General features: G+C 54.3%; 1 protein-coding gene across 1 annotated transcript in view; it reads right to left on the reverse strand.

Moving 5' to 3' along the window:
* Positions 1–27,124, reverse strand: part of TMEM132E (transmembrane protein 132E) — a 57,809-nt gene that overhangs the window by 9,812 nt on the left and 20,873 nt on the right. The window contains exons 2-4 of the mRNA XM_069542664.1: positions 2,766–3,696; positions 605–751; positions 158–350 (exon numbers count right to left, since the gene is read on the reverse strand). Coding sequence (XP_069398765.1) covers positions 158–350; positions 605–751; positions 2,766–3,696 — 1,271 coding nt within the window. The remainder of the gene's footprint in view (positions 1–157; positions 351–604; positions 752–2,765; positions 3,697–27,124) is intronic.

The following is a 27,124-nucleotide window of genomic DNA, read 5'->3' on the forward strand; positions in this document are numbered from 1 at the left end:
GTTCTTCCTCCATGAGTCCTTCAAGGCGCCACCGTATGCTCACCTCCTCCAAGAAGCCCCCCATGGTGACATCTCTCACCTCCGCGCCCCTCAGCAGCCACTGTCCCACTCCAGCACCAGGCACAGAACTTGCCTGCCTCATGCGAGGGCAACTCACCATGGCCAGGGGCAGGATGGCCTGCACGTCCCGCTGGATGACCGTCAGCTCGGTCACGGCCCGCTCCAGGTCCGGCAGGGCTCCGTGGCCCCGGTAGTCAATGTGCCACATGATCCTGCGCTTGACTGACTGGCTGGTGAAATTCTCCATCTCAAAGTCCAGCTGCAGAATCTCCAGGGGCCCCTGGCCCTCCCTGCATGGTGGGGGAAGGGACGAGAGCCCAGGAAGAAGGGCTGGGAGCAGCTCAGGGGCCCCGAAACCCTTGCTGGGGACTCTATCCCTCCTCAACGGCCTGCCCCAGGGCTCTTTGAGCCTTCCCCAGCCTGGGGAGTCCCCAGAAACTAAGCCCCAGCCCTTCTGCCGGCTTGGCCTCCTCCATCAAGACTTTCCCTCCCACTCCCCGTGGTGTCCTGCGAAGAGGTGGATAGAGGAGCCACCCTGGCTCACCAGGGGGGCAGCGGTGTGCCCTGGGCCCAGGACACATCCACGGTGGCTGTTGAATGCTTGGCCCCAGTCAGCAGCTCCGAGGTCACGTGCCATTGGCCACTCCGCGACTTGGTTCCTAGAAGGGTCACACCCTTCTTGGCCTTCACCCTGGGACAAAGCGGGAAGAAGAAGAGGGAGAGGGTCAGCCCAAGGCTGCCCACCCTGGCTGCCACGCCTAGGCTGGGGCTGGGAGAAGGGGGAGCAGGTGAGTAAGTTACCCCGAGTTCTCGACTCAAAGCTTGAAACTAATTTGGGGACTCTGGTATCACATAGCTGCAACCTCTGGCCCTCAGTGGAAGCTGCAGTCCCTTCTGTTATACCTCTACCAGGTCTTGCCATACTTCTATTTGCATACCTTAGTGACAGGGGACTCACTACTTCGGCACACATCACATTGCGTTTTCAGAAAGCCCCTAAAAGGAGAAACCTCTTCCCTATAATTAGCTGAAATAGAACAGTCATGGGCTCTGTTGGGGCAAGAGAGAACAGTTCTCCACCTGAATAGACACCTGGGGAGGTGAGCAGGTATTCTTTTCTTCAGGCCTGAAATCGTCAGGGCCTCCAACTGTCAATTTTGGCCATAGTTTCAAGTCACCCATAGCCTAGTCACCCTCCTCTGGACACTCTGAGATATACCTAGTGTCTTCAGCGGTGCTCTAATTAACACTAACTAAAGCAGAGTGATTATCACCTCCCTAATTCTACACTCTCTACTCCTATTAAAGTAGCCTGAGACCTCTGAGGACTGATTTAACTCACATTCACATTCAGGTATTAATCACTGAATTAGGTATCACCCTGGGCATGGCAACCCACTCCAGTACCCCTGCCTAGAGAATCGCATGGACAGAGGAGCCTGGCAGGCTGCAGTCCATAGGTTCGCACGGTGTCGGGCACAGTGTCGGGCACAGCTAAAGCAACTAAGCAGCAGCTCTCCAGGAATATCCGTACTTCAGGGTGGTACACTCAGGAGAGAAGGCAATACTCGAAGAAGCTGGAGGTTAATGGTGCTGTTTTGGGCCCCATGTATAGTGTGCTTGGGTTGGTGGGGAGCATTTTGGTGGGGCTTTTCTTATATCCTCAGAATCACTCCGTAAGGCTCAAACCATGGATTCTGCTTGTGAGACATCATTATATTTTGTGGGGATGTGATATGATTGAAGGCAATTCTGAATCTGTGAACTGTATCATTCTCAGGGTATAGAAGAAGCTGGGACTCCCCCCAAGTATTCTCCTAACCCCAGGATTAACCAAATGTCCGGACACGTGGACACTGTCCTGTTCCTATTTTGGCTTGCAGTCAAGGGGCTGCTCTCTCATGTCCGTTTCCCTTCTTTGGCCTCAGTCTCATTATTTGTAAAATGGGGGAGTTGCACCCACTACTGTCTAAGGGCCCTTCCAGCCCCAGTTCTATCATTTTGGATGTCCTCGCTTGTGAAAATAGATATTCCCTCTCTACCATGACACTAAAGAAAGCTGAGCGCTGAAGAATTGATGCTTTTGAACTGTGGTGTTGGGGAGGACTCTTGAGAGTCCCTTGGACTGCAAGATCAAACCAGTCAATTATTCTAAAGGAAATCAATCCTGAATATTCACTGAAAGGACTGATACTGAAGCTGAAGCTCCAATATTTTGGTCACCTGATGTAAAGAACTGACTCATTGGAAAAGATCCTGATGCTGGGAAAGATTGAAGGCAGGAGGAGAAGGGGACGATAGAGGATGAGATGGTTGGATGGCATCACCGACTCAATGGACATGAGTTTGAGTAAGCTCCGGTAGTTGGTGATGGGCAGGGAAGCCTGGCATGCTGCAGTGCATGGGGTCACAAAGAGACACGACTGAATGACTGAACTGGCCAACCACGACACTATGTCTGTGAGACAGGGAGGTCAGAGCTGATGTTTTGTGGCCATTAGGCAGATGAGAACACTGAGGCTCAGATCAGTGAGTTGTCTTTCTGAAGTTGCTAAAGTAGTAACAGGAAGAATTGAGACTAGGATATTGGAGGAGCAGGTCTGGGCGCGCCCCCTAAAGGTTTTCAGGTGTACCTCAGACCTTGGGAGGAGGCCAGCCAGCCTCCCCCCGCCCCCGCCCCTCACCTCCCAGCCATAGCCCCCTACCTGAGAGTGAAGTGCTCCAGGCTGGGGCTGGAGGGAGAGGAGGAGTTGGGGGCCAGGTAGAGCACAATGCTGAGCACCTCCCCTGGCTTGAGGGGCCGGTCTGGCAGGCGGATCATCAGGTTGCTGTCCAGCCTGTGCTCCTGCAGGGTCTTCCTGGGGGGCGGGCGGAACAGGCTGATGCTTCCGATGCGCAGCAGCGGGTGCTGGGTGGGGCTTTCGGCCCGGGCCCCCGCTCCGGGTCCGGCGCCCCGTCGGGTCCCCCCACACCCACCCGAAGCATCGGGGGCATGAAGTGTGTAGTAGAGCTCGGCTTGCTGACTCTCCCCGGTCGCCTCGGGTTCCAGCCCATCCGGAGACTTGCGGCGGGCACTGGGCGGCGCGGCCGGAGCCGGGGGCCCGAACCAGGCCAGGGGCAGCTCGGCCCGCACGAGGCAGGTGGCCAGACCCCCGCTGAGGCGGCAGGAGCTCTTGACCTCCCGGGCGTCGCGGAAGGCGTGCAGGCGGACGCAGGGCAGCCGCTCGGTGACGCCGAAGTCATCCCAGTCGCGGCCGGCCACGTAGAACAGCACCTGGGCCACGGGCTGCGAGGCGGGCACGCGGGAGTGGACGATGAAGGCGCGCACCTTCCAGCTGACCGTCAGGTGCTCGGGGATGTCCAGAGTGCTGGACGGCTGCAGGAGCTCCCGGGCCACCACCTGGCTGGTGCTGAAGGGCCCCAGGGAGACGTTGAGGACGGGCAGCTCCTTGGTCTGGAACACCACGAAGGGCTCGGAGCGCTGCAGGGAGCCGTTGGCCACCGTGGGCGGCTGGGGTCGTGCCTCGCGCAGGAAGAAGGCCAGTCGCGTGTGCGACAGGCGGTAGCTGATCGGCAGCACGGGGCTGGCCTGCGGCCCTGGCGGACTGGGGCTGGCCGGGTGGGAGCGGCCAGAGGCTGGGGACAGACAGAAGAAAGACCCCAGGGTGGTCAGGAGAGGGGGCTCTCGGACCCCAGGGCACTCCGGCCTCTCACCTTGACAGGCGGCTGGCCCCTCCCCGCCAGACCATGCTCTCCATCCTCGCGGCTCCAAGCCGGGCCCCGCCTTTACTGGCGTGTTAATTGCCCTCTTTGCTGATTCCTTCATCCCTGAGGAAAGGGTAAAACTAATCCCTGTACAAAGCGCTGGGAAGCTTTAAAGAGGCTTTTTCCTCCCGCATCCTCATTTGTAAAATGGCTATGAAAATTGTTTCTGCCTCCAAGCGCTATTGTGAGGACTTACCAGAGTCACGTGTGTAGAGGGCCCAGAGTACAGTGTGGTGCTGAGGCAGTGAGTTTTCCTTCTTACCATTATTAATGGTACAGTGCAGTACATATTACCGGCTTTCCCAGTGGCTCAGCGGTAAAGAATCTGCTTGCAATGTAGGAGCCTCAGGAAATGTGGGTTCGATCCCTGGGTCAGGAAGATCCCCTGGAGGAGGGCATGGCAACCCACTCCAGTACTCTTGCCTGGAGAACCCCATGGACAGAGGAGCCAGGTGGGCCACAGTCCACAGGGTTGCAAAAAGACACGACTGAAATCACTTAGCATGCACACACAGTACATATTTAATGGTTTAAAATTATTAAAATAAAATGATTATTTGTGTATTATGACAGGCAATGACTTATTTGATCCTCCAATTAAGCCTTTGAAGCAAGTATTATTATGATCTCCATTGATTCAACCAGTTTTCTAGCAGCAAGTTCTCTTTTTTGAGGGCCTGTACTTAGCTCTTACAAACGAAGGGGCTGGAAGCTTAACTAACTTACTCAAGTCCACTTGAGTGAAAGGGGCCAGCAGTAGGATTCGAACCTGGGGCCACCTGGCTTTCAGACCCAAGGCTTTATGGCTCCAGATGCCTCAGGTGGCGCAGGGTCCCCAGGGATTCCACGCGGCCCTCCCCACTCCCTTTATGCTTACATGCAAGCTCAGTTGCTAAGTTGTGACCCCATGTACTATAGTCCACCAGGCTCCTCTGTCCATGGGATTCTTCTAGGCAAGAATACATGAGTGGATTATCATTTCCTCCTCCAGGGGATCTTCCCGACACAGGGATCGAACCCACATCTCCTGCATTGCAGGTGGATTCTTCACCACTGACCCACCTGGGAAGCCCTGCCAGCCCACAGATTCACACAGGGAAGTGGATCGCCACTCCCCAAACCCAAGCGTGGGCCTCGGGTTCTTGGGCTTGACTTCTCCCTCCTCTTGGCCCCTCTCCGCATCCTCGCAGGATTGCGCCAGGTTCTAGCAAATCCACCTCTTGGTGCTCTGTTTCTGGGTTTGAAAGCCAGGTGGGCGCAGGTTCAAATCCTACTGCTGGCCCCCTCCCCAGGTTCCTGCTCCAGCTTTGGCTTCCCTCTTGTTGTTATGACAACATAACAGAATCTAACTGGGTCTGTCCTCTCTCCGGCTCTTCTCTCATCCCCTCCCTGCATCACAGCCAGAAGGATCTGTTTCCCCCAGACACCAACTCTTGGCTCCCCATTCCCAGCTCAGCACCTGTTGGACACTGCCAGGGGACAAGAAGGGCCACTATGGGGAGGTTTGAGGTTTGAGAATCAGTTCTGGCTCTTCCGATGGACCTCTGAACTGTGTTCTTCACTTTTGATGTTGTGTTGTCATTTTTGAGAATCAGGAAATTCCCCTATAATTCATGCAACACAATGCACACGTGTGTACTGTTAAAGACTCTCTTCTTTCTTCTTACAGAATAAAATTCAAACTCACGTTGCGCCTGAGCATGGCATTCAGGGTCCTCTAGCGGGGCTCTAGGCTTCCCATTCCCCAGCATTCCTCTTCCCAAGCCCCTGCTGCTAGCATAACGAAACAACTACTGGCTTTAGTGCTTGCTGATGCTGCCTTCTCTGGAGAAGGCCATGGCAACCCACTCCAGTAGTCTTGCCTGGAGAATCCCTTGGACAGAGGAGTCTGGCAGGCTACAGTCCGTAGGGCTGCACAGAGCTGGACACTACTGAAGCGACTTAGCATGATGTTGCCTTATCGCACCTCCTATGCTCATGCTGTGCCCTCTGCATTGGATTTTCTCCTTTCCTATCTGCCCACATCCAAATCCAAACCTTCCTCCAAGGCCCTGCTCAAATGGCGCCTCCTCCACGAAGCCCTCCAAGATATGACCTCCACTCCTGGGAATTTCTTCAGAGTTCTGCCCTTCTCTGTGGGGACCTCTCATCCTGTCTGGTGGGACAGTAATCTGTGAGGCCTTGCACTCAGCAAGCCTTTAACAAATCACGATTGATTTACACTAAGTGGAGGTGGGGGCCGGGTCCCAGCTGAGGATGGGAAGGTGTCTGGAGAGATGACAGAGGCTTCCTGGCTGGCGCCTGGAATCCCTGCCTGATGGTTACCACTGGAGTCTCTGAGAAGGTGTGTGTGGAGGGGCTGGTCCCAGGCACACAGGTGGGATCTGAGATGGTGACCTGGGCCAGGGCACACAGCCAACCAACTGCTTTGGAAGTAGCAGGAAGCAGTCAAACAGAAGCTTCGAGACTCAAATTCAAGGCTTATCCTCGCCACACTCAAACGGCAACTTGTTTCCTACTTTGAGCCTCAGTTTCCATCTCTAAAATCGAGGTGGTAACATCAGGCCCCTCATGGAGATGTTGAGGGGAGCTGAAAGACCAAGGGGGAGGGGTGGGGCACTGCTACACGTGATGGGATGTCCAGGGCCTGTGGGTACTGAGCTGAGATGGGGAGAGGCCACCGTGCCCATCCTGCGGGGGTGGAGCAGGGCAGCGGCTGTCAGGACCATGCTTAGGCTGGGTGGACAGGGCGGGGACATGGATGGCAGAACCACCGTCCCTGCCTTGCTTATCATCCCCAGGAGACCCCGAAGGCTGCTAAGTGGCACTTAGTCCCCTTTGACCCGCTCACCGTCCCAACCTGAGGGCTGGCCATCTGGACCCCCTGGAGGCACAGTTGGGGGCGGGGGAGACCGTCAGATGGGCAGCAGACGCAGAGGGGCATGGAGGAAGGGATTGGAAAAACATGCTTGCCTGCCCTCCTCCACCCTTAACAGATTTTAGTTGGACGAATGCAGTTCTCTGAATGAACCTCTCAGCACCAACTGGGAAACCATGGGCTAATGAGAGCACCCTCAATGGGGCTTCCAGGGAAGACCTGATGGCCAGTGGGCAGAGGGCTGCTGGCCCTAGGCTTGGGACTCCTGACCCTTCCCAGCAACCTTGCAGATAAGGAGACTGTGCTTCTGAAACAGGAAGCAACTTACCCTAAGAAACCAACTAGCATTTAGAAAAGGGAAAGGTAGTGTTAGGGTACCACCGTGTTTGTGCTGATGGCATCATGACACGCAAACACTGCCCCCCATCACCACCATGAATCATTCTATCCTCTGGGGCCCTGAGGACTTTCTGTGGGCTGAGCGGGGATGGGGGTGTCCCCGAGACCCCTGCGCTAATCTCTGCTCTCCGCTCACTGACTCTGGAGCCTAAAGGAGGTGGCTTGATCTCTCTGGGCCTCAGTTTCCCCAGGGAGGTGGGGAAGGCCCTGAAGCAGTCCGGTGAGGCTGCGGGGAGGGAGGGGAGACCGGTGGAGCTGCCAGCAGATCAAGTTTTCAGGGACGAGGTGTGTGAATGTGCGTGCACATGCGCGTGTGCTGACGTGCACGCTGGCCTCCATCTCGAGCTAGTCATGAGGCGGGAAGGGGTCCTGCAGGGGTGGATGTGCTGGCCTGGATTCACCCTGCCTTGGAAACAGCTCAGCTCCCTCCAGTCTAGTGGGAAGCACACACACACACACACACACACACACACACACACACACACACACTCGTGCTCACATAGAGCTGGGAACACACCTGTCTGTCAAGCCCCACAGCAGGCACCCCTTGACAGGTGGTTCTGAACCCCTGCTGCCCCGGCTCTCATTGGTTCCACTCGACTTGCCAGACTCCAAACTCCGCCTGCTGACTTCTGATTCGGCTCACCCTGTGGACCAGACGGTATTGTCTTCCTGTCAGTGGCCTCCCCTCCCCGAGCAGCATCACTTGGATTCTCCCCTGCCCACCCCACCATCCACACAGCCTTGGGCCTGCGGAATCTGCTCCTGACCCCATTGCTGTTTCCCTAGGAAGGCGGTTCTCCCCGTCTCATCATATCTCACCATCAGCATTACGGGCTGAGTTGTGCCCCCTCCCAGATTCATACGTCCAAGTCCCAACCCCCAGCACCTCGCAATGTGACAGTGTTCGGAGATAGCGATCTTTGAAAGAGGTGATTAAATTAAAATGAGGTCATATGGGTGGGCCCTAATCCAGTAGAACCGGTGGCCTTAAAGGAGGAGATTAAGACACAGACACACACGAGACGAAGACCCACAGAGAAGGCGGACGTCTACGGGGCACAGCATGAGGCCTCAGAAGGAACCCACCCTGCCATCACCTTAAGCTCAGACTTCCAGCCTCCCGAACTGCAAGGACGTAAGTTCCTGAGCTTTGCCACCCTGTTCTGGCAGCCCAAGCAGGTTAATGATAAGAGGGATGGGCTATTTCCACCCCTCACAGTCTCAGTTTCCCCAGTGAGATGTGGAGACACTGTAAGGGGGGTGGAGGAGGAAGACAGGCTGGAACCATGCAATTTTTCTTCTTGGATGCTTGGTGTGTGTTCCCCTATCAGGGATCGAACCTGCAGCCCTTGTGTTGGAACTGTGGAGTCTTAACCACTGGACCACCAGGGAAATCCCTGGAATCATGCAGCTTTTTCCTTCGGTGATAATGATGGTACATTCCCAGCCCCCTCCCATGACTGTGCCTGGCCTGGGACCCTTCCCAGCTGAGCTGAGCTCACTCCTTCCTCCCGCAGCCCCGGGAGGGTACATCCAGATCTTTACCATTTGGGGACTAAGGATGGGGCTTCCCTGGTGGCTCAGACAGTAACTAAGGATGGGGTGTCTGTGAATGTAAGAGGTCTGAACTCCCATCCCCTGACCTCCATCAATCTCCCGCCCCCTCCCCTGGGCTCTGAACCTGCCCAGGCTTGGGGACCCTTGGGAGCACCATCCTTGAGGCCGCTTCAGGACAATGCCCAGCTGGGAGGCAGCAGGCTTCATCCTTCCCCTCTTGTTCCAGAAAGAGACTGAGGCATCACTGGAGCGAGAACGACACTGGACCCCACCAGCACCGAAGAGGAGATTTGCACAGGGTGTGGGGGTGGGGGAGTGAGGACCCCGCATTCTGCCATGCCTGGCTCAGGCATCACCTCCTCCCTGAAGCCTTCCTGATATCTCCGCTGCCACCACCTGGGTGGTTAATTGTTCTGTGCAGCTCCAGCTCCGGCTGATCTGGAGCTTGGCCCTGGTATGACCGTGAAATGCAAAATCGATGTTGTGTTTCATTGGTCACCTCTGTGAATGCTCCCTGGGGGGTGGAGTGGGCAGGATGCTGGTCCATGTGGCTCTTCGTCTCTCAAGTCACCTCCAGGACCAGCGGGCAGGTACTTATTTATGCTTTCGCCTTTCCAGCTGGCTTGGGATCTGGGCAGACACTGGACTTAAGCAGTTTCACATAGCGCATGGCTTGGTACACACGTAGGTGTGTGTATGTGCTTAACGAATGTCAATTCTATCCTTTTCTAAGGCTTGGGGCACCTGCTTAGGGCCATCGGCTGGGACATAGGCCCTCCCTTCTCACCTTAGCCTGGCCCTAGGTGTCTAGGAGGGCAGTAGGGGCCTTTGCTACCCCCAGATATGCGTCATGCCTTCTCCCCAGACACAAAGGCCACCTCCTTCCAAATCTATAAATGAATCTGCATGGAGGCTAGGGCCAGGGGCGGGGGCACCTCTGGCCATCTCCCTGTCTCTAATCAAGATCAGATGCCTCCTGCTTCTATCTCTAATTGTTCCCAAATTAAAACTAATCACTTGCAAATCAGAAAAAAAAAAAGATTGTTATTAGCTTTATAAATTTGAGGCTGTGGGGTCACAGCAGGGCAGGTCAGCAAGGCCAGAGGATGCAGGTTTGTGCTGGGAGAGGGCCTACTCACGTATGTTTTGTGTGTGTGTGTGTGTGTGTGTGTATGTAAGCACCACACCCAATGTCTGGTGCTTAGGGATCCTTCAACACTTACTCTTGAACTTGCCTGAATGTAAGACTCAGCCACAGCAAATAAAACAGCCACAGCAAACAGATTCTAGAAGGGCTGGACCCAGGGTGACACAGTCATAGTGTTCAGGGGAGAGACCGGGTCCCTTGTGTGCTTGCTAAGCCTCCCAGGCATTGCCATTATCATTTGGACCACAGGGCACTAAGCAGGAGGGACTGGGAGATGCTGAAGGGTTGCGACCGGCATGCCATCATGTGGCAGTGCTGACGGTGCAGGATGAAGCATCCAGAGCCTAGAACAGTGCCAGGCACACACTGGTGCCAAACCTACAGGCGGATGAATGACAGAAGAGAGGAAGCAAGAGGCGGGGTTGACGCAGGTGGTGAGGATGCTGGTGAAACTGAGCAGGACCCTGCAGCACCCTTCTGGGTACAAAAGCCTCTCCCTGCCCCCTCGTTTCTTGTCTGTAGGAAAAAGGCTTCAGTCTCCCAGTTGGAACTCGGGGAAATCTTCCCTGAGTTCTAAAGAGCAGGCACAAGCAGTTAATGATTCGGAGAATAGAGTCACAGAGCTCCTGGGTCCTCCTGCAAGGATGAAAATAACAGTCTGATGCATGTTGTTGAATTGTTCTGCAGAAACTAAGACTCCCCTCCTGACCCAGGTGGACGATGGTGACTATATGCTGACTACAAGCACGCAAACCCCACAGTGGCTGGGACTAGAAGGTTGAGATTCCCAAAACATCACCCTATTACCTCACCACCAACCAATCAGAAGAAGGTCCGTGCGTGAGCTGATCACCCATCCTCCAAACCTCTCCCTTAAATCATCTTTAAAAACCCTCGCCTGAAAGCCATTCAGGAATTTGGGTCTACTGAGCACAAGCCACCTATCCTTCTTGCTTGGCCCTTGCAATGAAACTTTCTCTGCCCCAAATGCCAACATTTTAGTTTGTTTGGCCTTACTGGGTATTGGGCACATGAACCAGGGTTTGACAATACTGGAGGCCGTGTGGTCCAGAATCAAGAGCCCATGGATGGGCTATATCCAGTGACCCCTCCTAACCCTGACCTCCAGGCCCACAGGAGGGGTATGACCTGCAGAGTACACTCCCCTGGCCCACGAGTTGGCAGTGGAGGAAACTCCACTGAGACCCTGAAGAACTAGAAGAGAGAGGAGGGATGCCTGGCTGATGGGTGGATCTGATCCAGTGCAAGCGCGTCATTTCTGCATTCTGAGGCCCTATTTCCCCATCAGCAAAATGATGATTTAGCAACAAATGTACTAGTTACTAGGAGAAAGCAATGGCAACCCACTCCAGTACTCTTGCCTGGAAAATCCCATGGATGGAGGAGCCTGGTAGGCTGCAGTCCACGGGGTCGCACAGAGTCGGACACGACTGAAGCAACTTAGCAGCAGTAGCAGCAGCAGCAGTACTAGTTACTGGGCTTCCCTGGTGGCTCAGGCAGGGAAGAATCTGCCTGCAATGCAGGAGACGCAGGTTCGATCCCTGGGTCAGGAAGATCCTCTGGTGAAGAGATAGGCTACCCACCCCAGTGTTCTTGCCTGGAGAATTCCATGGACAGAGGAGCCTGGTGGGCTATAGTCCATGGGGCTGCCAAGAGTTGGACATGGCTGAGCGACTAACACACACACACACACGTACTAGTTACTCCAAAGTGAGTGTTGGAGTAGGAAAAACCTACATCTTGAGAAAGACTTTGTTTTTTAAATTAGTGATATGTAGTGTCAGTAAGGGCTTTAAGATATAAGATGTTCACATGACCCACTACTGGGGGGTTAACTGGGCAAACTTTCTATAACGCAATTTCAAAATATGTTTTAAAGGCTTTGAAATCATTCATGCTCCTTGCCCCAGTAACTCTGCCTTTGGGAATCTATTAAGCAGAAACTGGTTCAAAGATTTATGCTGAAAGATATTCACCACAATGCTATGCTTATTAGCAAAAAATTAGAGACAAGCTAAATGTCTAAAAGCAGGGTATCGTTCAATAAAAGCAAACACCTGAGCATGGAGGTTTTCAAAAAATATTTGCTCAGGTGGGAAAAGGCTCCCCAAATAGTTTGAACTAAACAAAGGAGGATGCAAAACTGGCAATATGGCAGCATATCAATTTTTTATAAAAATATGTAGACACTGGGAGGAAATACATCAAAATGCTAATGGTGGTTATCTCTGGGGGCGAGGATTATGCACGATGGTTATTTTTTACTTTATGCTTTTATGTATTTCTAGTTGTCTGCAAAGAACATGGATTGCTTGTAAAATTAGAAAGAAAACAATAAATGTCATTAAAAATGAAGGAAAGTGTTTGAAGCTGTTCCAAGAATTAAAAAAAAAATAAGGAAATTAAAAAATAAAAGGGAGAAGAATCTGTGTGGTTTGGGAGCCACACAAACTCACAGACAAATCCCAGACCTGACACTTCTTGGCTGTGTAAACTTGAGTCCGTTATATAACCTCTCTGAGCCTCTATTGCCACATCTGTAAAAGGAGGATGTGCTGTGCTGTGCTTAGTCGTCTCCGACTCTTTTCGACCCCATGGACTATAGCCCTCCAGGCTTCTCTGTCCACGGGAATTGTCCAGGCAAGGATCCTGGAATGAGTCGCCATGCCCTCCTCCATGGGATCTTCCCAACCCAGGGATCCAACCCAGGTTTCCTGCATTACAGGCGAATTCTTTACAGTCTGAGCCACCAGGGAAGCCCAAGAATACTGGAGTGGGTAGCCGTTCCCTTTTCCAGGGGATCTTCCCAACCCAGGAATCGAACTGGGGTCTCCTGCATTGCAGGTGGATACTTTACCAGCTGAGCTATCAGGGAAGCCCAAAATGAGTGTAATAGGCTCTATTTCATAGAGGTGTCATGACTAAATAAGCAGATTACTTGGCATAGTTTCTGGAACAGAGTCAGCGCTCAGTGCTTCTTCATTCATTCATTCATCATTTACTGGTTCTTTGGTTCTGAGAGGAGGGAAGCGCTGACCTGCTTTGTTTAGCTCCTGGCAGGTTCCCTGCCAACATCCGTTAAGTTGAACAGGACAAGTGCTGAGGTGACAGGCACATGGAGCAGAATGTCCCGAGGACCTGGAAAGTGGCATCGAGGCTGGAACGAGGGCTCGCTGTTGGGGTCCCTGGAACCCAGCCCAGGAACCTGACCTTAGCAGCTTCCTCCTCCCTCTGGGCCTCAGTGTCCTCATCTGGGAGAAGAGGCTAGTCCCTGCCCTGCCTGCCACCTGGGTGACCTCGGGCTGGGCAGGAGCCATGTGTGCAGGGAATCCTGGCGGGTTCTCATCCAGGCAGGGATGGCCGGATAAAAGGGAGGTGACAGCTGGGCCCAGCAGGACCCAAACACGCCCCCCACCCCCACCTCTACACTAAGGTAGGGCTTCTATGTAATCTAGAGCAGTCTGGGTCTTGCACAAAGATGCTGAAACCCAGCCCCACTCCTGCTCATCAAACCCAGTGCCTAGTGTGAGGCTGCGTCTGTCTCTTTTCAAATTGACAAAGATGCTTTATAGGCTGGTCCATATAGGCAAGACCCCACTCGAGGTGGGACGGTGATAATCCACCCCTTGGAGAAGGAGTCCAGCAGAGGAGAGGGAGGCTCCGTGAGGTGTGGGGCCAGAGACAGATGTCCACCCCCACTCCGAGCACCCCGGCACCTCCCTCCTCCACTTAGCTCTACCCCTTCCCAAAGCAGCGCCCTTGGGGCAGGGCTGTGTGTCCCCCATCAACCTTGAGGCTCCCTGTCCTCTAGCCCTTGTGTCCTCAGCACTGAGGGCCCCTGTGTGCTGGCAGCCTGGGCTGGGCTGGGAGCAGCAGGAGCTGGTGGGGAGGACTTCCATTCAGTGAGTATATGTTAATAACTCACTGCAGGGGTGGGGGCAGGGTCAGGGTGGGCCCCTGAAATTTCCAGTGGCCCCTGTAGCCCCCAGGGGCTCCTGCTGCCTCCTTGGAGGCTACAAATCCTGGGGCAGCAGCTTCCCAATACTGTCCCACCCCCCATGGGGCAGGAGCACTGGAATAGTGAGCTGGAGGAGGGGCAAGGAGGAGGGGCAAGTAGGAGGGGCCCCCTTCCCCCACGTTGCCCTAAATCCCGTTGGCCTGCTTAGTCCCAGCAGCACTGGGTGATTGGCCAGGTCCTTTCCGGCCATCTGCCTGGGAACTCCCGGGAGTCTTAACTGAAGGATGGCAGGGCCCCTTCCCCCATATTTTACAGATAAAGCAACTGAGGGTCAGACAGGCTCTGTCATTTATAAGTTGTGTGACCTTAGCCAAGAGGCCTAACATCCTTCTATTGGATTTCATGGCTTCCCCGGTGGCTCAGCTAGTAAAGAATCCGCCTGCAGTGCAGGAGACCTGGGTTTGATCCCTGGGTTGGGAAGATCCCCTGGAGAAGAGAAGGGAAAGGCTACCCACTCCAGGTTTGCAAAGAGGTGGACACGACTGAGTGACTTTTACTTTCATTTTCACTTTCACATTGAAAAATTGCAAAATGAGGTGACAGCAGTCTCTTTTTTAATTTAACTGTTAAAAATATTTACTAATTTCTAGCTGTGCTGGTCTTTGCTGCTACGCACGGGCTTCCTCTACTTGCAGAGTGGCGGCTACTCTCTAGCTGCAGTCTTGGGCTTCTTGTTGAGCTGGCTTCTCTCGTCCCAGAGTTTGGGCTCAAGGGTGCTTGCGCTTCGTGGTTGTCACCCGTGGGCCTAGTTACCCCGTGGCATGTGTAATCTTCCCGGACCAGGGATTGAACCTGGGTCCCCTGCATAGGCAGGTGGATTCTTAACCCCTGGACCACCAGGAAAGTCAGAGATGCCTCTCTGAGAGGGTTACTTTGATAATTAAATGCTAGTGTTATAAGAAGCAAAGCATTTCAACAGTGCCTGACACCCAGCTGTTGTTGTTTAGTTGCTAAGTCGTGTCTGACTCTTTCGCGACCCTGTGGACTGTAGCCTGCCAGCTCCTCTGTCCATGGGATTTCCCAGGCAAGAAATACCGGAGAGGGTTGCCATTTCCTTCTTCGGGGACCTTCCCAACCCAGGGATCGAATCCACATCTTCGGGATTGCAGGTGGACTCTTTACTGCTGCACCACTTGGGAAGCCTAACACCCAGTTAGCCCTCTTGAAATGTTAGCTATTGTTTGGGTGTTACTATCTTCATCATTAAATGGATCCCCACACAGCCTCCTGAGTCCAGGCCCGGAGATCTTGGAAACTCAGTGACGGGCTCCCCTTTCCCATGCATGAACCCCTACCCTAATCGTCTCATGCTTTGACAGGTGGCTGACTGGCATGCCACTAAGGGTGGGTGCCTTGTTGCTTTCTTTCTCCCTGGCACCCTGCACAGAGCCATGAATGAATGAAACAATGACTGTGGTGGCCCTATCCTGGGCTGTCTCTCCTGACCTGGCCATCTCGCCTCTCCTGACCTTTTGCTTTCAGAGCCTAAAATCCATCATTCCACTGGACCAGATACTGCAGGAAATCAGAAAGACACAGGTGAAAAAGAGAGGAGGGAAGGAACAGATGCTGGTGGATGAAAGAAGGAACCAAACTCAGCTAAGGTGGGAGGTAGGGATGCTTCCTGAGGGTCAAAAGAGGACCAGGGCACTGGAAGATCAGCAGCCACGGGCCCCCAAGGAGGTGCTCCTGGGACAGCCCCTGTGTGCTGGAAATGACTGTCTAGTCCTGCTCCTGGGGCTGGGGGAGGGCACCTGAGGCTCCAGGATGGAAGGAAGACCTGCTGGGTACACAGCAAAGTAGGCCACAGGCCCAGGGGAACAGGGTTCTTATTGCACTGCTTCTCCCAGAAGCATCTTCTTACCGGCCCCAGAGCCTTGATGCTAGACAGAAGCAATCCCAATGGGAGATTGAGGACATGTCTCCTGGTCCCGAGAGACTGGTTGGGCTGAGATCATTCCTTCCCCTCCAGCTTCTGCTCTCACGGAATCCTGTAAGCTGCTTCCCTGATAGCCCAGTTGGTAAAGAATCTGCCTGCAGTGCAGGAGACCCCGGTTTGATCGATCCCTGGGTCGGGAGGATCCCCTGGAGAAGGGAATGGTTACCCACTCCAATGTTCTGGAGAATTTCATGGACTGCATAGTCCATGGGGTTGCAAAGAGTTGGACACGACTGAGTGACTTTTTCACTTTCATACATGACACCGAGGTGCAGAGCCTTGGGACCCACAACATAGAGGGAGGGTGAGAAAGGGTAGCCCGGGAGGTGAGGCTGTGGACTTGCTGGGGGGTGAGCACCTTGAGAAATGGACCACTCAGACAGTGAACCTGGGCTGCGGGTGGCCACCTCCCTAGTGCCTGCTCCGTGAGCCTACCCTTGTGAGTTGTGAGCACGTGTCTGTCTCTTTGTCAGCGTCTGTGACCTCACGATCAGAACCAGAGGCTCAAAACAGGCTCCTGAAGACAAGGAGGCCTGTATTTTCAGGCAAGCATCGCTCACCGCCCCCCTCCCCACCTGGAACAGCTCTTTCATTTACTTCTGAAAATCTGGAGGGACCCCATCCTCACCGCTGGCCCCAGTGACCACCCGCAAGGCCGGGGCACAACCTCGGGCCCCAGACTTCAGTCTGCCCCACCTAGTGGGCCGGATGTGACGCCTTTTCAGTGCCGCAAAAGGCTGTATGGGGACTCAGCCCCGCCTTCACCCCAGACACACTCACCTCTCCTGCAGCTTGGTTGTCCCCACTTCAGAAAGCCCCTCCCTGACTGAGTGAGGGACAGAGCCTCACTGATGCGGGAAGGGCCCTTTCAAGACAAAGGGCTGCCTTTGCCAGTCCAGTCCTTGAGCGAGCAAGCATCAGGGGCCTCGGGCAGGGAAGAGGGGTGGACAGCCGCGGGGCGGGGGCGGGGTACCCTCGAAGGGAGCAAGCCTGAGGGGGGTCACCCCACTCAGGAGGACCGGCCCCACCCCAAGGGCATGGAAACCCGGCCTTGACCTGCTCACTGACCGACCTAACCAGACCACTGGTCAGGCTGCTAGGGAGGGCTCGGGGAGGGAGAGAGAAAGAGCAGAAATAAGGCAAGGATGGCAGGAGGTGGGAGGGAACAGCGGTGCGGGGAGAGTGGTGGGGGACAGAGAGGAGGTAACTCCATCTGAGTGGGTGGCCAGTGGGTGGAGGAGGAGGTGAGCAGAGGGCAGGGGATAAGGGGTGGACGGAGGCTGGGGGCTGGGGGCCCAGGCCTGCCCCCCACAACCCAGGAACCTGGGCAAACCGGTACAACCCAGCCAGGGGCTGCAGCAGGAGCGGTGGGGGAGGGGAGCCCGGGGGAGGGGGCTGCTCTCCGAGTTTCACTAAATGACTAATGTGCATTATCCTAATTATAGCGGAGCAAGCTGAGCCTTCCCACTGGCGCAGCCGCCTGCATCTCCTAATAAACAATTAGCCGCAAACAACAGAAAAAGAAAGTGTGTGTGTGTGAGAGAGAGAGGGAGAGTGTTCCTGAGTGCGCCTGCGGTGAGTGGGGGTGGGTTTGGAGCTGGGCCTCCCTCGTCACAGACACACTCTCCTCCCCCTGCTGCTCCCGCGGGAAAGGCTCTAGGGGAAGCTGGAGAACCACATCACTGTTCTAGCTCATTCCATCAGGTCGGGGGTCAGGGCTGTAGCCAACAGCAGCCCCACACACACACTCTGGAGGTGGAGGGTGGTGGAGGGTGGTGGAGGGTGGTGGAGGGTGGTGGAGGGTGGGCCTGGGGTTCATATTTAGAGGCTGCTTATGGAGAGCAGCCACTTGGACTGGGTCCCAGATTCCTCACTGATAACCCTGGGGACTAGCATCCGTGCTTTTGCCTATGAAGGAACCCAAAGCTCCGAGAGGCTGAGGGGCTTGCCCAGGGACACACAGCCGGGGTGAGGCCCCACCGGCCCCTCTGAGTTCCCTGACCTCAATGAGAAGGAGCATTGGAGCCTGGAGGCTGGAGACTAGGCGATCGAATAAACTGTGTTCCCAGACTGGCACTGCAGGTGGGCACGACTGTTGCTGTTGCTCAGTTGCTAAGTCGTGTCCGACTCTTTGCGGCCTCATGAACCACAGCACGCCAGGCTTCCCTATCCTTCACTCTCTTCCAGCTTGCTCAAACCCATGTCAACTGAGTCAGTGATGCCATCCACCCATCTCATCCTCTGTCTCCCCCTTCTCCTCCTGCCTTCAATCTTTCCCAGCATCAGGGTCTTTTCTAATAAGTTGGCTCTTCTCATCAGGTGGCCAAAGTATTGGAGCTTCAGGCACGATTATGAAGGTAAGATTTTGTTGCTGGTCCACAGAACCATCCCTAATGTCTTGACAGCAGTCCTGAGATGGAAGCCTTTTCCCTTGCACTTAGGCAGTTGGGAAGGAGGAAAGGGTGTGTGTGTGTGTGTTGGAAGAAACTCAAGGACCAGGGAACCACCACCTGCAAGGAGAGACCTGGGCTCCCATTTACCTTCTGCAGAATGCCCAGGGGCACCAGTCTGTCTTGGTTTGCTCAAGACTGTCACAGTATAATAGGCTTCCCTGATGGCTCAGTGGTAAACCCGCCTGCCTACATCGTGCTGGACCTTTCTTCCCCTCTGTACTGTTCGTTTACAGATTTTGCTTTCTCTTGTTTTTTCCTAAATAACTTATTTAGGCTGCACTGGGTCTTGGTTGCTGTGTGTGGGCTTCCTCTAGTTGCGGTGAGCAGGGGCTGCTCTCCAGCTGCGGTGCATAGGATTCTCCCTGAGGTGGTTTCTCTTGTTGAGCAGCATGGGTTCTAGGCACGCGTGCTTCAGTAGTTGTGGCGCGGGGCTCAGTTGCTCCACAGTGCTAACTCCTGGACCACCAGGCGAGTCCTCTGCTTTCTCTTAGACTGAAGCCTTGCTGAGGGCAGGCAGCGGGCCCTTCACTCTGCAGCCTGACTGCCTAGTACCATATTGTAACCAACCCTCAATAAAGACAGTCAACAAATAAATATTTATTCAGCCCTTTCTCCGTGCAAGACCCTGCTGGGAACTGCCCAGGGAGACAGAGATAAAGAAGATGGTTTCTGCCCTTAAGGAATTTTCTGGCTAACAGCGAGGCCAGACAAGTACATAAATAACCATGCTACAAGGTAGGAAGTGCTGTAAGGCTTCCCAGAAGAGAAGAGCTCCCTGGGCATGGAAAGAAGGGTCAGATGCCTACACAAGCAACGCAGGAAGGAGGAGGAGGAGGAGGGATGGGACCATAGGGTCTTGAAGAATAAGTGGGAATTCAACAGCTGCCTGGATGTGTTGGGGACCTTTCAGGTGGAGAGAAGAGCATGGCAAAGGGGCCAGGGGGGTTAAAGGCCGCTTTGGGTTGAATGCCATGTCCCAGGGACAGCTGAGACTGGGTGGGCATCAGGGAGCACAGGGTTTCGAATGCCAGGCAGAGGCATCTGTGGATTTCATCCTAGGGATTTTCAAACTGTATTCTGTGGAGCTCTGAGGCTCCATGGAAGCATCCAGGCCCAGCGCAGGGAGGATTCACAGCCATCGCCATCAGCTTTGGTAGTCACGAGTTTCCACCTAGGAAATAGTGGCTCCTACGCCTTTGAAAGTCTGTCCACCATGCCATGGATGATGGGGAGCCGCTAGGGTTCTTGAGCAGCGGGGAGAGACATCAGGAGGTGGTGCCTGGCCCTGTCTCCCTATCCCCTCCCTGCCATATACCCTCAAGACAGCGGGGCAAAAGCAGGGGAGATGGATAAAGCTGCTGCCGCAAGGGGCTGATACACAGCATGAGAAGCAAGCATTATGATTAATTTCCTGAGCTTCTGTTATCTCAACAACCTGGCAGGTTGGCCTGGGCTCCCTGCCCCGGGCTCAACTCCTGACATCCTGAGGTGAAGGGGCAGAGACCCCCGGCAGACCCCTTCCCCAGCTCACCCCCCATTTCTGCTCACAGTCGCCTTTCCCTTCCTCCTTCTCCCATCCCCATTTCACCCTGCTTTAATCCATCCCCTCCTCTGTCCTTGCCCAGCACCTGTTATGAGAGTGCTGAGACAGCAGAGAGGCTGGTCCCCCAGCCCATGTGCAGAACCGAGCACAGGACGCTCCCCAGACATCCCCCCAAACTCCACGTCCAGATCATGCTTTCCCCACATCCACTCACTGTGATTCACCCACCAATTTAAAAGATGCTGAAATCCCACCTCTTCCAGGAAGCCTGTCTGGGCTGCTATAATAGAACCTGAGCTGAGAGTGGTTCGGAATCTGAGCCCTCACTCAGGGAAAAAGAGAGCGACAATCAGTGAATGATGTCTGCTCTGAGTGCCGGATGGGAACAGTGGTTTCAACGTCACATCTTCAAGGTCTTCACCCTCCTGGCTCCTGGCATCACATGGGCATACCCACCTAGACATTTCTGACGTCCCTACAGCCCTAGATTCCAGAAGAGGCTGTACAAGCACAGAGGATATCCTCTTCAATGCTGAGTCCATTTGCTTCTCTGTTGGCCCCCTCCCCTCCTCCCCTGAGTTTTTCCTGAGAGGCAGAGCCAAATCAGAGCCCTGGGTGCCCAGCTCTGCCTAGCGTCTGCTGTGTGACATGGGCCCCTCCCCTCCCCTCCTGGGGCCTCAGCTTCTGTATCTGTGACCTCTCGGGCCCTTTCCACTTCGGACTCTGGACCACTCTCTCCCTGCATGGTAGACAGAATTATTGTTTCTATTATTCTGGGCTTTGCAATAATATGACACAACCATGCCCCTGTCCCACCCTGTGGGGAGTGGATTTACTTCCCCAAGTCCTAATTCGGGGCTTTGCCATGGGATTTGTCTAGGCCAATGAGATTTTAGCAAATGACACACACAAAGAGGCTTGAAATGCGCTTGCACAGTTGGGCCTTTTCATCAGAATAATAAGCCTCAAGTTGCACACAGTCCAAAGACGCAAGAAACATGGACAAAAGGAGTAAACATCAGCTTGGAGTCCTGCCAGCCAATCCCAGTCCTGAACATCCAAACCCCAGACAGCAGAAGTCTTGCAAGAAATAAATGTGTAATAAATAAATAAATAAATAAATGGGGGCAGTCTGTTATGTGGCGTTATCATGGTCATGGCTGACTAATACATCTTTCCTAGGTGCATGGAATCCTGGTGCTGAGGGGGTGCTTTGAGGGGTTGGCTCAGCCCTTCTGCCTGTAGACAAGGCCACAGCCTGTTGGAGGCACAGAGCGGTTCCCTGCAGCCCAAAGGGGACAGCAGGACAGGGCCAGGCTGCTCTGAGGCTGGGGGTGTCTTTGGGGAGCCTGGCCCACTGGAGCCTGTTTTGGATAATGCAGAAGGGGCCGCTAACCCCACCACCGAGGCCCCTCTCATTCCAAAAGGAGGCATCTTTGCTGGGCTGAGCTTTGAAGAGCCACGTGGTTCTGGAGCCGTGCTGTCTCATCATACAGTTCATGCTCCGAGGGCCTCAATTGCCCGTGTGACAGTCAGGGACGAGGGACCTGAGTCTGCTCACTTAGGGCTTCGCGGCTGATTACATAAGGAAATGCAAGCAGCTCTTTAGGCAGCGGGGGACAGGCACATCTCTCTCAGTGCTGCCTAAGCATTCGCTGGCCCTCCGCCTTGGTATTCTGGGCAGCTAGGTTGCAGGCAGCAGAAGTCTGCAGCTTAGCTTCCAGACTCAGATAAACCTGGCTTTGAATACCTGTCCTGCTTCTTTCCAGCTGTGTGTCCCTGAGCAAGCAGCTCACCCTCACTAAGCCTCTGCCGTCTCTCCTCTAAAGGGCTCCTCTACAGTAGCAGACACTGCATGGGTTGCCTTGAGGACGAATGCAGGTCCTGTGCGTGAAGCCGGGCACAGGAGTGCTTGGTGATACATGTCAGCAAGGGCTATTAATAATAAGCCAGGAACTTTCCTGGTGGTCCAGTGGTTAAGAATCTGCCTTGCAACGCAGGAGTCATGGGTTCGATCCCTGGTTGGGGAACTAAGATTCCACGTGGCATGGAGCAACTAAGCTGATGCCGCAATTATACAGTCCAAGCGCCACAATGAAAGAACTCGAATCCTGCAATGACAATCCCCTGTGCTGCAATAAAGTCCTGACGCTGCCAAATAAATAAACGTTAAAAATAACAAATCATCATTACTCAATAATTTTATAATAATTCAGTTCAGTTCAGTCACTCAGTTGTGTCCGACTCTTTGTGACCCCATGGACTGCAGCATGTCAGCCTACCCGGTCCATCACCAACCCCTGAGGCTTGCTCAAACTCGTGTCCGTCAAGTCAGTGATGTCATCCCACCATCCCATCCTCTGTCGTCCCCTCCTCCTCCTGCCTTCAATCTTTCCCAGCATCAGGGTCTTTTCAATGAGTCAGTTCTTCACATCAGGTGGCCAAAGTAATGGAGTTTCAGCTTCAGCATCTGTCCTTCCAGTGACTATTCAGGGCTGATTTCCTTTAGGATGGACTGGTTGGATCTCCTTGCAGTCTTATTTAATTTATAATAATTAAAAAATAATAAATCATTGTCATTAGACTTGGGAACTTATCTTCCCCAAGAAGCATTCATTCCTTTACTTGGTCCTTTAAAGGCTTCCCATGGGCCGGGTGGGACACAGAGAGGTCACGGTTAGCCTCTGAGGGGGACGGATCCGCAGGCAGCTAAGATGCTGAAGGTGTGCGGAGTGAGGAATGATGGAATTGGCCTGGAGAGTCAGCAGAGCCCTCAGCTGGGAAGGTGAGTAGGGCTCTGCCAGGAGGAGCAAGGGATGAGCGGGGCAGGGTGACAGCTCGGTACGTTCAGGCACTAGTGTGGGGGGAGCACTTTGAGTGTGTGTGTTTGGAGGGGAGAAGGCAGAGATGGGTGACGACACAGGAGAATAGGCAAGGGCGTCAGGTATCACTAAGGCGAGCTCGGAGGAGCCATCCAAAACACACGCAACGGGAGATAGGAGCTATTACAGGTGGAAGGGCAGTGGTGACCTAGTCAGATTTTCAATTTGAAAAGAAGCACTCTTGAGTTCCCTGATGGCCTAGTGGTTAACATTCTCAGCTTTCACAGCCACATCCTGGATTCCAGTCCCTAAGATCTTGCAAGCTGCGCGGCAAGGCAAAAAGAAGAAGAAAAAAACAGACGCTCTCCAGGAGGGTGGTCCCAGGGGAGAGCTTGGGACCAGGCAGAGCACTATGGATGTGACTGCAGTGGTCCAGGGGAGAGATGGGGGGCCTGAGCGGCATGGTGACAGTGAGGAAGGAGAGGACCCTTCCCTTGAAGCCATTCATTCTGAAGAGCACAGACTCCAGGGCCTGGCTGCCTGAGCCGGGTCTTGGCTCCACACTTAACTGCTGCTGTGTGACCTTTGGCAGGTCGCCACCCTCTCTGGGCCTGCTTCCTTGTCTGCCAAGTGGAGACAGCACCGGGACCCACCTTGGAGGGCTGTTGTGAGGATTAAATGAGCTAATGTGCAAAGCCCTGAAAAAGATGCTTGGAAGTGGGTGAGCACAAGCTAGTGACAACTACTTTTGCTGTTACTTTAAAGCAGCACAGGGCTTCCCTGATAGCTCAGTTGGTAAAGAATCCGCCTGCAATGCAGGAGACCCCGGGTTGATTCCTGGGTCAGGAAGATCTGCTGGAGAAGAGATAGGCTACCCACTCCTGTATTCTTGGGCTTCCCTTGTGGCTCAGCTGGTGAAAAATCCGCCTGCAAGGTGGGAGACCTGGGTTCGATTCCTGGGTTGGGAAGGTCCCCTGGAGAATGGAAAGGCTACCCACTCCAGTATCCTGGCCTGGAGAATTCCACCGACTGTATAGTCCACGGGGTTGCAAAGCGTTGGACATGACTGAGCGACTTTCACTTTCACTAAAGCAGCACAATCGACCAGATTCAAGGCCAGCCGTGGGGAGGGAGGAAGGGGGAGAGGGAGAGAGCGGGGGTGACGAGCAAGTGTCTCACTTTGACCTCTGGATGGAAGGAGGGCAGCTCCACCGGGTGAGATGGGGAAACAGCAGGGGGACCAGGCCTGGGGGAGTCATGGGAACCCAAAGGAGATGGTGGATGGGGCCAGGCCTGGCACTCGGGGCTCTGAGCATGGCTGAGATGCCACAGGGCAGGGCTGCCCAGAGAGGCCCACGGCTGAGAGTGGTGGGCATTGAAGAGGAGCCACAGTGGGGCTAAGAAGGCAGGGTCAGAGGGCATGGAGACACCCAGAGGGAAGAGCTGGCCAGAGGAGGAGCATGCTACAGACCACACCAGGGAAGGACTGGCCCCTGAGGGCTCCCTCTGGGGTCCTGGCCAAGGTCCGCTCAGCATCACCACCTGCACTGTCCACTGCGTGTCCTGTCCACTTTATGCCCATGCAGGGGCAGGTGGGACAGGACACATCCCCGTTTCCCACGGAATCTGGCATGACGTGGTCGTGTCTGACTCCTTGCGACGCCATGGACTGTAGCACACCAGGCTTCCCTGTCCTTCATCATCTCCCAGAGCTTGCTCAAATTCATGTCTTTTGAGTTGGTAATGCCATCCAACCATCTCATCCTCTGTTGTCCCTTCCAGGAAGATCCTGGAGGAAGGAAAACAGCCTCAGGGTGTTTTCTAATGAGTCAGCTCTTCGCATCAGGTGGCCAAAGTATTGGAGCTTCAGCTTCAGCATCAGTCCTTCCAATGAATATTCAGGATTGATTTCCTTTAGGATTGACTGGTTTGATCTCCTTGCAGTCCAAGGAACTCTCGAGAGTCTTCTCCAAGCCATGGTTCAAAAGTATCAGTTCTTCGGCACTCAGCTTTCTTCATAGTCCAACTCTCACATCCAGACATGACTACTGGAAAAACCATAGCCTTGACTAGATGGACCTTTGTTGACAAAGTAATGTCTCTGTTTTTTGATATGCTGTCTACGTTGGTCACAGCTTTTCTTCCAAGGAGCAAGTGTTTTTTAACGTCATGATTACAGTCACTGTCTGCAGTGACTTTGGAGCCCCCAAAATAAAGTCTGTCACTGTTTTCATTGTTTCTCTATTTGCCATGAAGTGTTGGGACCAGATGCTATAATCTTAGTTTTTTGAATGTTGAATTTTAAGCCAGCTTTTTCACTCTCCTCTTTCACTTTTATTAAGAGGCTCTTTAGTTCCTCTTCACTTTCTGCCATAAGGGTGGTGTCATCTGCATGTCTGAGGTTATTGATATTTCTCCCAACGATCTTGATTCCAGTTTGTGCTTCATCCAGCCCAGCATTTCACATGATGTACTTACTCTGCATTTAAGTTAAATAAGCAGGGTGACAATATACAGCCTTGACATACTCCTTTCTCAGTTTGAAACCAGTCCATTGTGGCATGGCGTGGAGGCTTATGAAATATGATTAAGAGAGCAACACTTGACTGAGCCTTGGGGTCATCAGCTGGCCTCCAGGGAGCACCTCTGTATGGTGTGATCTCAGACAGGCTGTGTACCATCTGGGCCTCAGTCTCCCCACCAGTAATAATAGGAGGGGGTTTCCTGAAAACCCGTCCAGCCCTGATGACCTCTGCCCTCGGGCTCTGAGTGGTCGGTCACCCTGAAGCCTCTTTCCGTGGTGGCCCCCGTACCCATCGGCTGGGGACTCTGAGTTCACACAGGTTTGGGATGCAGCACTGGCTTATCCTCAAAGGTAATAAACCAAGAGACGATAAACAGGAGGGAACGGTCCCCTCCATTCGTCACCATCCTGCACCCTGACCCTCCCCGATCCCACTCTCTATCAGCCAAGATGCAGCCACAGAGATGAATTAATCTAAGAACTTAACCCTCAGAAACTACTCTGGGCCCTGCACAGACCATCCGGTCCATCTCCATCACATGCAAGCCAGGCCTCGGCCAGGGGGCCACATCTTGCAGGAGGACCCCCGCCCCGGGAGGCAGTACTCCCGCCCTGCCTCCTGCAGCTGCTGCTGGTGTTTTGCACCAGCATTTCCCGGAAGATCTCCTGAGGGGTGGCTCTTTTCTCTCTGCGGACAGTCCGATGACTTCCATCCCGCTTAGACCCTGCTTCCCCACCTTCCGCCCTTGACGTACATGATTCTGGTCGCAAGATGGGTTAAAGGCAGCCAACTGGCAGGGTCTGAAAGGGAAACTTAGCCAATTCCATAGTGGACGCTGGCCCTGCTGGTGCACGGTTCCCAGACTCTCTTCCCTGGATGACCTCCTCAGAAACCACTGCCTGATTCGTGCCCTCCCTCTGCAGTGAGAGTTAGGTTCTAACTGGTTCCACGGGGCTGAAACTTGAACTCAGGCTCCTGAAAGGGACACTGGAAAGCTCTGGATCTTCTTCCTGCCGGTCTCCCAAGGTGACACGTGTCCCCCCTGCTCGCACCTGTCGGGAATGGACATAGAGAGGGAGCACTTCACTTCCTAGCCTCTTCTCCCCCTCACCCCACCACCTGATGGGGTAGGGGAGTGGTTCCCAAACTGCGTTCCTGGGAACCCTCCGGGGCCAGGACTCCCCAGGGACCACAGACGGAGCACCTGGAGATGATCTTGGAGCCCAAATGATGCAGCGAGGGGAGGACTAACCCAGGGCACAGAGCGCCGGGCTCAGATCCTTTCTCGTCCGCTAACCTAGAGATGCTTCCTCCCTGGAGGACCCTCAGTTGCTCATCTGCCTGAGGAGGATTAACCCTGCCTGACCTGCCTTACAGGGCGGTTGCAGGGAGGAGAGCTGTGGAGTCTCCTGGGCAGTGTCACGGAAGGGGTCACAGGTTCAGGAATGTCCCTGAACCTAGGGCTTTGGGACAGGAAGGGGGAGAGAGGCAGCCGTGTAGCCAGGGCACTGCCCCCTCCTTCCCTCCTTCCCTCCTTCCCTTCTCGGAGGCCCCAGAGGGGACAGAGCCATTACTTGAGGAGGGACTTCAAGTCGACAAAGACAAATTGGCTTAATTGACCCAAATTAGCAGCAGGGAGGGCCCCGACGGACCAGCTGCCGGTACATTTAATCACTGTCACCCTGTGTGGTCGGGGCTGGCCCCCTCCCCCAAGGCCATCAGGTCATCTTCCCTAATGAAAGCCGCCTCTCTGGAGTGTCCTCCGTCAACAGGAAGTAGGGCTGGGACTTTGAGGACAAAGGCAGCCTTAGTGGCCAGGGGTCGGCGCACCCTGCAGAGCAGAGCCTGGCTTCAGGAGAGAGAGCCTGATCTGAGACGGGGCAGCCCTGGGAGCTGGGGCTTCTTCCCAAACCCCTCATTCTGACCTCCACGGCCACCCCTTGGAGCGAGAGGGCTCCCCTGGGGCCAGCTGACCAGCGCACCTTCTCCGAGAT

Source organism: Ovis canadensis, chromosome 11 (genome assembly GCF_042477335.2).
Source record: "Ovis canadensis isolate MfBH-ARS-UI-01 breed Bighorn chromosome 11, ARS-UI_OviCan_v2, whole genome shotgun sequence".
NCBI classification, from domain to species: Eukaryota; Metazoa; Chordata; class Mammalia; order Artiodactyla; family Bovidae; genus Ovis; species Ovis canadensis.